This window comes from Nyctibius grandis, chromosome 9 (assembly GCF_013368605.1).
Source record: "Nyctibius grandis isolate bNycGra1 chromosome 9, bNycGra1.pri, whole genome shotgun sequence".
NCBI classification, from domain to species: Eukaryota; Metazoa; Chordata; class Aves; order Nyctibiiformes; family Nyctibiidae; genus Nyctibius; species Nyctibius grandis.
This window is the reverse complement of record NC_090666.1, coordinates 37110320-37122901: the sequence shown is the minus strand read 5'-3', so window position 1 is coordinate 37122901 and position 12582 is coordinate 37110320. Positions and strand designations below refer to the sequence as shown.

The 12582-nt window shown below is 39.6% G+C and overlaps 1 protein-coding gene across 1 annotated transcript in view; it reads right to left on the bottom strand.

Annotated features, from left to right (window-relative positions):
* The window catches only part of THSD7B (thrombospondin type 1 domain containing 7B), a 269081-nt gene that overhangs the window by 189237 nt on the left and 67262 nt on the right, over positions 1–12582 (bottom strand). Inside the window, exon 4 of the mRNA XM_068407870.1 lies at positions 7261–7430. Within this exon, the coding sequence (XP_068263971.1) occupies positions 7261–7430 (170 nt within the window). The remainder of the gene's footprint in view (positions 1–7260; positions 7431–12582) is intronic.

Below are 12582 nucleotides of genomic sequence, written 5' to 3'. Positions count from 1 at the left end.
CTGGCAAAAATTCAGTGAGCATGGGCTTCCCACTGGCACACGGCTGAGCAGACCAGAGGTGACAAGTCATTAAGAGTGTCCAGGAAAAACAGTGGAGGCAAGAGGGATGCTGGGATGCCAGTGAATGCAATGATGGAAAGGAAAAAGAGGATTCTCCAGAATGTTTGAACCTTGCTGACTGTTGTCCAGAAAAGGCCACCACATGCTGGAAGCCACTGGGACAGACCACTAGAGAGGGTGAGAGAAGTCACTAGGAAGAAAACCCAAAGGTGTGGATATACTTCATGAAAGCCTCGTGAGAGTTTGAACTTTGCCCATCACTAAGTTTAGCATTCACTCAACACGAAGAAGCACCACAGAGCATTTCTGTTCTGTGAATGTCACATCACTGCAGGAGTCCTGGTACCATGAGAAAAGCACCACTACGGATGTGTCTATGATACTGAGACGCGGTACAGGTGGCCCAAAGCTAAGCTAGTGACACACTAAGCTAGTCCCCTCACGGCACGGCCGTGCCAGCTCAGATCCCGAAAGCAGCACGGCTGCTCCACGCAGAGCTGGCCCAAGTTCACAAGCTCGACTTATCTCAAATGTCTCCTGTTCCAGGACCAGACCAGCCACCACTGGCTTCGTTATCTCTCCCTAGTGTTCCAGTTTGTGGTGTAGCCTTGTACATACAAATCTGTTTATTTTTTTCATCTGACTCAGCATTATTGTTTGAATACAATGCAGCTTCCCATCCTCATAACAACAGGACAAAATTACTCGGAACAAACCACCACTGTTCTGAATAAAATTAATCCAGTTCCAGTGGCAGGAAATCATAGAACCATAGAATGGTTTGGGTTGGAAGGGACCTTAAAGATCATCTAGTTCCAACCCAAATAATGACAAAAATACAAATGCAATTAAAATCTCAGCTTTCAAAGACAAAACCCTGAACTAAAACATAGTATCTCATGTGAACTGACTGGGCAGCATATTGTTTGCTGCATATCAATGCCAGCTGTATAAATAAAAGTATTTATAAAGAGATAAATATTTCATGGTCATATCAAATAGCTTGTTGACAAAAAGAGGCATATTCTTTATAAGGCACCTTTTAAGAAGACACATTTCTTTCACTGTCAAAGTCTTTTTATACATTATTCTCTTCATTTTACTTTAATTAGTTTCTAGACATGAAAGAACTGAAATATTACACCTCTAAAAGACATTAGGGAAAATGTTTTTCCCTAATGGATTCAAACTGAAATTTTTGAAATACACATTTAAACACTACTGTCAAGCACTACAATGATCTGAATAAAATAATTTCCTTTCTTGCTTCTAAAGGGTTTCCCCCAAAGAAGCCAGCTGTTGCATATTCATTTTTCCATTACGTGAGCTGTACCTCGTAAATTCTGGTCAGCATTTCGTGAGCTTACAGATCAATAACTCGGCATCCCAGCAACATAAATCTGACGCAGGCTCGCCTGAATGTATTTTACACTTCAGAGGTGTATGTCTCATCTTTTCAAGCCATTTTGGTCATCTCAATGATAAATGACTATTTTGGGATGAGGGGGATTCTTAGCGGGGTTTATTTCCACCTGAGAACATGGTTTCTGTGAATCAAGTCAACTAAGCTGCAGGCTGGATGCTCCCATTGCTGTACCATGAGCCAGTCGAACAAAGCTTTTTACACACCACTGCTGACCATCAGTTCTCTCCCCGCTATGGTCCTAGTCAAGTTTTCTCATTGCTAATATATTCTAACCTATTCCTTTTCAATTTCATAAATGAGGCCAGGACAAGAGGATTTAAACATCAAAGTCCCTAAATTCTAATTTCCGTAGAGCAAATCAATCTTCTCATTCCTGCAGCTTCACCAGCATAAATTTGAAAAAAACAATGTGCATTTAATATAGGGCTCATACTCCACACAGGGTGTGAAGTACGTTCATTCCAACAGTGCATATCCCACGCCAAACTCCTATGGGCAGCTTACCTCCATCAATGCAGTCTTTTCCCAATAAATATGCAGGATGGTAACAGCCATAAATGACAAAAACCTGCACAACCAACTTACTGTCTTTAAAGTCGGACCTGGTGGCTCCCAGGACAGCTACCACCCAAGGGGATGACGGCACGTTCAAATACGACTCTTAATTGGGATTTCTCTCTTCCTGAAACTACTTTCATAGTTTATTGAACAGATGCCACATGTACCAATTTGAAATAGTAATCCCCCAGAAGACACGCGTTGGAAGATCATGATTCAGAGCAGAAGAAAAGTTACAGGGAAAAAAATATGGCACTCTCATTAGGAAACGAAGCATACATGGCAGAGAAGGCAAAAATGCATATTTTGGAGCTAAAAAAGACAAAAGGGCAGAAAGAAAGGAATGCGAATAAATAGAGAATACTACAAGATGTGAATGAAAAGAGTCCTCAGATTCACCTCTGAGGCACTAATTTCTGGAGAATAAAATACAGTGCCAAAACATCTCCCATATGGGAAGTAAGAATAGTCTGAAAAGTTTACTCGTTAGGTAAGAACGGATTAGACATTTCTGCCTATCAGAAGTAGGGAGAAACCTCAATATTTTGTGGAAAAGAAGAAAGGCTAAAGCCCATAAAATTATCATTTTGAGACTTGTATAAGTAGGGCTTAGATGAAAGTGCAGGGGAATACTCTTACTTTCAGACCATTTGGGGATTCTGTCAGTAAAGCGGCTTGTGAGACAAAAATATGTAAGGGAATACACCCAGGGATGCATCAGAAAGTAGCCATTCGAACTGAAAAGGTACTTGAGTATTTACTAAGTCTTGAATTGTAAACAGACTAAAGGAGTTTTTGATGGTACAGCTGGTGACACACAGGTTTATAAAAAATATCTGATGTAAGATCAACCAGGTGGAACTGCAACCTAAAAATAAAGCAAAAAGGGGTATAGGCGGGTGAACTAGAGTGGAATAAGTCAGTCAAGAAATTATCTCTACTAACAGGTGAGGGCTGAATATCTCATGAAGGAAAGAGGGGTTTAAAAAGTAATGAAGACTCCTGTAAGAAATAGCTTTGCAGAATAACACTAAAAGGTATCTAAGAATAACGAAGGCACGACTACCTGACATACCTGCTATTGAAAACCAAGCTCAAATAAAAACAAATATATGGAGACAAATATGATGGAGACACTCATTAAGCAAAAAAATTGTAAACACAACTTTAGAACCTTGTACAGGTATGAGAATTTAATGTGGATTTTCAAATGGAAAGTAACAAAGATTAAGAAGATAGGAAACTGCAGTGATTTGCTGGTGAGATGGTAATAAGAGATACATTTTATTAGCCAAGTTTACTATTCTGGGTAAACAATAAAGAAGACTCAAGGAAGAACAGCATTTCACAAAGGTCTTTTCAGTCCTATAATTAAAACTTAAGCAGACAGGCTCCAAAAACCATTATAAGAAAATTCTGAAAGTGAGAGGTAAATTTCATCTCATTCAAACAAGTAAAAAAGAAAAAACGTCAAGATATATAAGGCACAAATTTTACAAAAGAATGACAGGGCAGGCAGATCTCTAGTTAGAAAGCTACAGAAAATATGGAGAGAACAGCAATCCCAGTCACAAGGGACAGTAGGTAACTAGTTCAGAGAAGAGAGGAGATGCTTCTGGAGAATTTTATGAAGGATGCCATCCCCCCAACTACAGATAAAGAGTTATAGTCTCTAGATAAATCCAAAAAGCAAAATCTAATTAGAAAACATAAGGGTACTCCCGGGCCCTCAGGAGAGAAGCTAAAAAATTCCTGAGGAAGAAGATGAAATGTGGGAACATCATATGTTTATTAACTGTTTGAACATAAACAAAGACACCATCCCCAGCCCCTAAGAGGAATTTTAATTCCCATATTATTGGACTTATTTATTGTGATTGAGAGTTGTACTGCCAAATAAGGAGAGAGATTTCATAAACTGATCATTGCATAATATTCCTCCATACTTTTACCAAATGTCTCTTTTGTTGGTAGACTGGGGATTGTTTGTTAGTGATGTTTGCACAGATTAATTAAAATTTATTGTGGGAAAACACATTTCAAATAACATTTTATAAAATCAACAGTCACAAAAATCTTCTCTGAATCCAGAAAAGCCCACTTACAAAAGAGAAGAAAATATATGTGTCCCATGTTAGCAGTGTCCGGCTTTGAAAATAAGTTGAGGATCTGCATTTCTGCTTTATTTAAAAGAGCTTCCATATGAGTGAACAGATTTACATTAAAAAAGAGGTGCAAAGAAGGGTAATCACCACCGTGTCTACAGTTTGTTCCAGACACGGGACGTCCAGGAACAGGGACTGGGGAGTATCCAGAGATGCAAGGCAGAAAGGGCAGATCGGAGCTGTACCGTGGGTAGCTCGCTTGCATATTCTATGCTACTTTTTGTGCAAAATTTGCCTCCTCCTTAAAAGCTACATAATTTCAAACATGTAGATTTGCTGCTTCCATCTCTGGATATCAAAAGAATAATGATAAACTTGAAGTATTAGATGACCACCTCTCTGTGAAAATTAAGCATTATAAATTTAAATGTGTTAAATTTCAATGAGATACTTAAAGAAAAAACACAAGGATCCATTTAAAGCTAATTATGTTAAAGTTCAGTCTAAATTAACAAAAGCCTCACGACTGAATAGAGATGTAGATTCCTTGGACAGAATAGCTAACGTTAAAAATAGTGCAGTCTCTTAACTTGGGTGCCTATGCATTGGCTTCCCTACATACACAGAAATACAGATATCTGAATGGCACGACACTTTACACATCTACCAAGTGTTCCCTGCCAGCTTTGTCTAGATGTAAGAGTCTCAGAATGCAAGAATACTACAAAGGACTTCAAAGACTGGAAGACCTTCTGCCTCCAAATCCTCATCACCCATGTTAAAAGCATGCACTTCCTCTTTAAGGCCTAAAAAATACATAACTTCCCTTGGATCAAGGCAGAGATTTCTCAGTTAGGTCACCTCTTGGGGGAGAAAGATATGAAATGTTATCAATGCATTTCTGAAAGTAATACCTGAGTGAAAGTTTTCCATTTCCAGTATCTTCAAGTTGGAATTTTATAATCAAAATATAGAAAGATTTCAGCAGACACAACCTTCTGAACAACTGATATATAGGGACTCAAGAAAACAAGGGCTCCCTTTCTAAACAGACACATTTTATTAAAAGAAGAAATATATGGGGAGACTATGCAAATAAAAAATGGGAGATATCCTTGGGGGATAAAAGAGCCTTGAGCAGTACGTATAAATACACCACAGATGGTACCTGCCTCCAACTAGGATTCAACATATTTTATCCAAGAATGCTGCTGAAGAGACCACGGGACAAAATCTTCTTTCACATATGTCACTGGGCCTATGTCCAAATTCTCATTGGAAGTAACCAGAAGAATAACAACTGTGATGGATGGTAATATCCTATTAGACTCGCTTGTTTGATTCCTGAATGATCTCTTTAAGGATACTCAAGAGGTGAAGAAAGAAAAATTACTGTACTTTCGATGGCAGCAATTAGACTCTCTATATATTTGCTTATACGTAGAAGGATTAACTTCCCCACCTTCTCCCCATCGCTGAAAAAAAAAATGGTACAATAAAATACGAGATGCCCTAGTGATGAATAAAAGTATTCTATCAGTTCAGATCTCCAGAAGAGAGGCCAGAAAAGACATCATTACTTATTTATTCAAAGAACAAAAATTGATCAGCTAGTAAATGAGACACACTGAATATTACTGGACAGGGAGGGGTAATAAGGAAGGCTTTCCCTCTTTCTATTTGCATGGGACTATGTTGACATTAGATGGGGCTCTCACTTTCCAAGGACTACTGAAAATCTGCACTACTGCCTTGGAACAGCAGTAATAATTTATACCTTGTACAATTGCTCTGCACGTTTGGGTTTTTTTAGTTGCCTATATTATTTTTTTTTTTTAAAGAAAGGGTTAGAACTGTAAAAACAAGGAAGAGGTATCCCAGTGTTTTCTTTTTGTTGAGGGGCAGGCTTGCAATTTTTAAGTTGAACTGAAGTTTGAACAAGGCAAAAACCTGCAGGGGACCACACACTGGATATATAGCACCAATTCTGTTACGATTTATGTTGGTGTAAGGGGTTCAGATGCACTCTGCTAATTTTCTTGAGTAATTCATAATAATGAAAAAGAATAAAGAGTGAATGAAGTCAGTCAAAGCTTGCTGCTCACCAACTTGTCCTAACAGTGGCTGCATGGACCACAGAAGTGGTCAGAAGGATGAAGACAGTCAAGAAATGTTACTACACAGCTGTCATCAACAGCACTTTTCTTACTTTGAAAGCCATGTGCATCACATACTTGTGCAGAACAACAGAGGGGGGTTTGTGGTGAGAGAGCAAGGTAGTGCCAGATGTTTGGGAGAGGTGAAGCAGTAACTATGCATGCCCTGAGTAGAGATTAAAACAGGTCTGGTTTTCTATAATCTCAGAGTCTGTGTGGGATGCTAGGACACACCGGGTGTCCAGGAAACATTTGCTTTGCCTTTGTAAGTAAATAAATCTAAGAAATGATATTGTGTTATTATCTTACATCTCTGCTCAAAAACACATTCTGCAATAGCACTACATAGAGTAAATAAAACAGCCTAAGATGAATTATTCATCATGCATCTGTATCTACTCATTATTCTTCTAAAAGAAAAATAACTCACTTCCAGAGTCCAAAACCGTCTGTCTGCTCAGAAGTTGTGACAATATTATTTTTGCTTTCCCCTTCAAATCACAAGAAAGATTGTGTATCAATCTGAAGCAGAGGCTAAAGCCATATCCAGAACGGAGTGTGACATCTTTTTTTATACTCTAAACCAGGACTAAAAACACAGATAAATGGATTCAGCTACCAAGAGACTGGGCTATCTAATATATGACAGAGGAAGAAAACTCAACTCCAAGCAAAATTTAACTCCTTCATCCTTTGAAATCCCCCCATACAAGTACACCTACAGAACTGTCATCAGTTCACCCTGGAAGGTTGTGGCTCCTGGTAGTTCCTCAGGACCCTGAGGACCATGCCCTCCTGCTCCCTCCTATGCTGAGTAACACCTCCCTACATAAGTGGCAAAACAATGAGGGCAGTAGCTAGTCAAAGCCTACTAATGACCACGTTACTCCCCCACCCCTTTCTCTTACTCAGATCTGCTTGGGCCAGACAACTCAGAACGACCTTGCGCACGTACCTTCCTTCAGTCGGTGCATCCCATTTTCTACAGGGATTTGGACGCAGTAGACCTCCCGGGTTTGTATGCCGCCTCCACAAAGGCCTACGTGCTTGTGGTGGCGAGGGTCCTGCTGATCAAGGAGGAGAGACACTTGGCAAGCTTTCCATTCAGAAGTCCTCCAGGCAAACCTTTGAAAATAAAAGAGACCAGGTAAACCAAGTTTTTGTAAAGACTATGGGGGAGGGAGTGGTACTTTATTAGATGACAAAATACAATCAGTTTAATCTTTATAGCAGCACTTCCCAGTTCAAAGCAGGGAATGTTTTGAAACATTTTGAATGTTAAATTTACAGAGGTTAAGTATTTGTTATTTGTCTGGAGTACTTGTGTAAAATTTTTCACATAGCACTAATTTCCAAAGTGTTCTGAAACCCTAAATCATCCTGACAAACCCTTTGAGCAAGGTGCAAAGAAGAAATGAAGATTAAGAGGTTTGATTACGTGCAAAAGCTAGTTTTCAAACATGTGGCTCAAACCACTAAACCACCTCTCTCTGCCAAGAGCCGAACACCTCACTGTGAAACGCACTTAATAGCTAAAACCCTACATACATCAACGGAGCTCCAAGCACTGCGCGGCTTTTCTACAGGTGACAGCTTTATAAAGGCCTCGGGCACTACCAATTTCTTCAAGGGATTGGCTCAAGTAACTCAGTTCTCTCCTTTAGGTTTCCAGAAGTTGTGATACACAAGCTCTAGATAAAAATATTTTCATTCTATATTCACTTCACACCTATGGAGCGTTAATGGTTTTCAGGGAAGGATAACATTCGTGGGCACAGACATGTGAATGCTGTACAGACAATTGTCATTGGTATGTACCAGCTCCGAGGCCAGGAAGAACTTCTTAAAACTATAGGGGAAACAGTATTGTGTGTCAGGGGAAAGCAAAAATTATTTCCCCACCCTGTCTGAAAATGCAGAGCATATTTCTAATACAACAGTTCTCACAGGTATAATTCATTTTGATTCACAGGTCACAGTATCAGTGGAGTAAATAAGAGCCCGAAGTCTTTCTTCAGCTTCCCAAACACAAATCTTAGGCAATATTGGTTTTACAATCAATTTGTTCACACTTCTGCTGCTTTATTCCTTTGCTCCTCTAAATTTCATAGCTTACTTTTTCCATACAATCTTTGTTGGTTTTGTGTAATGTAAACTATGTAAAATAATTTCCTTTTTTTATTCTCAGGATAAATGCTCTCTCCTGTTACGGCAGATCCACAGTTGTTAAAACTATGTCTGTTTGTTAACCTGCCGAGTGATCACTGTGAGCTCAAGCGCAACGGGGTGCCTCTGCAGAAACAGCCTTCCACATTGTAATTCTGTGTATTCTCCACAGTATCTGTTCCTGACTACAGCTATGGCAAGGAAACATGCATCTCAAAATTATATGAAAAATAAATACATTAGCTTGCCTGAGCACAAATCAATGTTATCTTAACTTCTTATGTTGTAAATATGGGCATAAGAATGATTTCTAGCCACAAAGCACTTAAGAATTTTGTAACATACTCATGGAAAACATTCATGAACACTGCCAATTGCTTTTAATTTACAGGTACTTTTCAGATGAGCTGTCATGCTCTCTTCAATAATATACAGTGTCATGTGCAAATTTGGATACACTCACAGGGTGTATTACCAACAGAGAAAACAGTAGAGAGTACACTTTTCACACGACAAGCATGAAATAGTTGAACTCCCACAACATATAAAGCACAGCCATGAATTTTTTTCTTCTAGTAGTTCCTTCTAGGAATTCTTAATCGCATTTCTTGGACCTGCAGTGTTAAATGCAACCTTTCTCTTACAATAAAGGTGACGAAAAGTGCTCTTCATCACGCACCGGGTGAAGATGATTCCTCCTCCACACCACTTCAGGACATCATGCTCTTCAGGTCTACACTTTCAAAACTAGAAGCTTAAATATAGAACACACACATCTTTCCGCAGCCATGGAAATAGTTGTTTTAGGGAAGTATTTCTTAAAACAATAATTGACTAAAGAAAAACTGATTATCAGTATCTGGCTTAGGTAGTCAGCTGTGAACTCTGGATCCTAAAGACTCATTTCCAGAGGTATGAGCACTTGCTTCTCCTATTCAGCATGAGCTGTGGGAGTTAACACCTATGAAAATTAGGCCATCGGTGATTAAATTTATGCAAAATAACTAAATCTGAGCTCAGAGATAATTAAACTTCATCAGGCCCTGAATCCCTTTAGATATTTTAAGTGGATACTGTGCTACACCGCAGAGCAGTCTTTAACGAACAGATACTGGGTGCTCCAGCCAGAGCCTGCTCTGCCGTGAGCAGCTTAAAGCCTCAGCCCCATCAGCCCATCTTGCTTTTTCCCGGCTGGACATGCCCTCAGCTGTCCAGAGTTTTCCAGTAACAAATCCTGACCCCCTAAGCATTAGCTGTTTAAAAGGTACACATTTTTAGGGCCATTAACAAGCCCGCTACACCAGAAACGTGTCCCAGGGATTGCTGTCCCACTGAGTGGGAATCCTAGTGCAAGACCTTTCCAGATGGATGCGGTGACCTCGGACACCTTTGTGCCACACTCTTTGCAGGGTTTTAAGCAGCATGGCCAACACTTGGTATTAGTTTGCCCATCTATAGACTACACTAAAGACAATGCTAATTAACGTTGCTTAACAAAGAGAAACCGACTGCATCATCTCTACTTAAATTTAATTAGAAACTTATTAATAGCCATCAGTAAAGAACAGAGACTACTGGCTGGCAAACGCCTGAGGTTTTTTTTGTGACTTTGGCAACCTCAAGCCAGTACTTGCAAATTATTAGCAATATCCACAGTGGTTTTACCACACAATTGTAATTTCTCCAACTGAACAAAGATGACCAAAGCCACCAACGTCACTTTGGACATTCTGTTGTTCGAGCAGACCGTACCAGAGATGCACTGTATGAGCATTAAGCTAAGGGGTCCATACCAACCAGCCGCCTTGTCCTCCATACCCAGAGGGCAAAGAGTGTGATAACTCAGGAAGTGGACGGGGCATTATACATTTGGATCAAAGTTAGTCAGCTCCAGTGTACTCTTGTGATCCCTATGCCAAAACCTGTCAGTGATGACAATTTCAAATGTCAATAGATTTAACATCTTATTTTAACTCCTATCAATATCTAGTTAGATTGACGCAAACTCAGTATAGTTGCAGTCCTAGCTGTGACCTATGTTTATCTACAGACCTGTTACTATAGCTAAAAAAAAATCTCAGCCTTTCCCTTTGGCTTTCCAATAGGCTTGTTCCGCTTTTTAACAACACTGTTTTGAGTTACAGGAGGTCTAGCTACTTCCAAAGACTGACAGACCCCATTGCCAATGGTTAGAGGGATAGCTAGATAATGTCCCAAATGGGGACCCTCCAGAATCCACAGTTATATCAGTCTGCTTAAGAAAATGTGCAAGTAAAAACTGCTGGTTTAGAAACAATAAAGTGCTTGGGGTATCTAGGAGGGAACTTGCCTGGTAAAGCTGAACAGCTTTCCACATCATAAGCATTGCTCTGAATTTCCCTACTAAACAGAGTCAGTTGAGGAAGCAGAAGAGCAGGTCCCACAGTTTTCTGTTACTATTAGGGTAAAGCGTGCTCTCCCACTGCGACACCCAACCATGGTCGCAGAAGTGTCCAGCACAGAGCTGGAGAACCAAAGCTTCACCATCGATGGTTCCTGATCCAAGGGGAAGCAACAAAGCTGCCCAGTTGAATGGAGGTCATGGCTGCATGCCCAAGATCAGTGAAGGTCAAAGGGCTGAAGAGTGATGTTGCTACCACTTTCAAAGTGTAACTCCAGCAGCCTACCAGCATGGTTCACTGCATCTCCTTTCAAGTCTTTCCTACTTCACACTAATGCCTTATCTTTAATTGGGACACATAATGGGCCTCATTTACAAAGTGATACCATCACACTTGTATCTCAGCAGTAACCTCAAGCATTTTGAAAAAATCAGGTCTTAAAACTTTCCCATTTTCCATCCTTTAACTTCTGAAAAGCTTTGAATTTCCAACAAAGCAAAGAGGTTTTTTTTCTAAATCCTTGTCTTGTAACATAGCAACCACAACCAAAATGAAAGATTTAAAGACATAATCATAATTCTGGAAAATCTATCTATTCCCAGTGAACATGAAAGCTACACATCAAGTATAAAACTGATATAATACATTGTTTTAAAACTGATGACTCGGTGACAGCTATACAACAAACAGGTGCTCAACATGTTTCCAATTTATAGTAACCTCTTGGTCTCTCCAGTCTATAGGACTTATGCTCTTAACGCTTACACAAGTTTTATACCTGTATATATCCATTCACTTTAATTGAACTATCCCAAATTTATATCACAATAAAAGAAAGCAGAATCACCTCCTATGTATTTAAGCTTTTTAAGCGCTTAATCTAATCCCTTCAGAACAAATAACCAAAAAAAAAACCAAAGCACAAAGCTCTGGAGTCCTACATGCAGTTAAAGTGTTTTATTTTCTTGCATTTAAACTATTGATTAAAGAAGTTATTGTAAACTTCAGCCGTAAAATCAAAAGGCCTTCCCATTTAACAGCAAATTTACACTAATTGCCATGTACTTGTGATGGGACCTTTAACTTGTAGCCTTGCTATGGACATAGAGGTAATATGTAACAGAGCAGTTTTGAAGCCGAAGGTATGTTTTCCCCCTCTGGTTCCTTTTAGAAGGCTGGAATATAACTTCCATCTTCCTCCACTGAGCACAACTCTGCAAGTGCTGCAACTCTTGAGCTGCTGCTTTTCCCTGTTGGTGGATGTAGTCCACAATATGTACCTTCAATTCAGTCATGGTGAGCCCTCTGTCCCTGCATTAAAGAACAGCCTCTAGAGAATCCCCTTCCTTCACCTGCTCAGAGACTTGCTCTCTTTCTGGTCTATATCCTCACCCGTTTTCTTTGCCGTGCTTGGAACGTGCTTTGGAAAAATCTTGCCCAAAGAATAAAGCTAAAGGAAAGGCTACCTGTCTTAAAATCAGCCAAAAGATAGCGAAGAGCAGATTTCCAGGAACTGGGAAAGTAAATAGGACTCTCATCTTAAAAGATTTTAAGACTAATCTCATTAGGCAACACAAGCCAGAAAGAAAGAACAAATGGTTGGTCTTGAGACATGACAAATGAAGGAGAGTGCCTTTTATTGCTGATACTGAATCTCCTTAAATTCATCTTCTTCTTGTAAGGAGAAGAAAGAAAATATAACTGTTTGGTAAGCTTCAGCAAAGCCACAG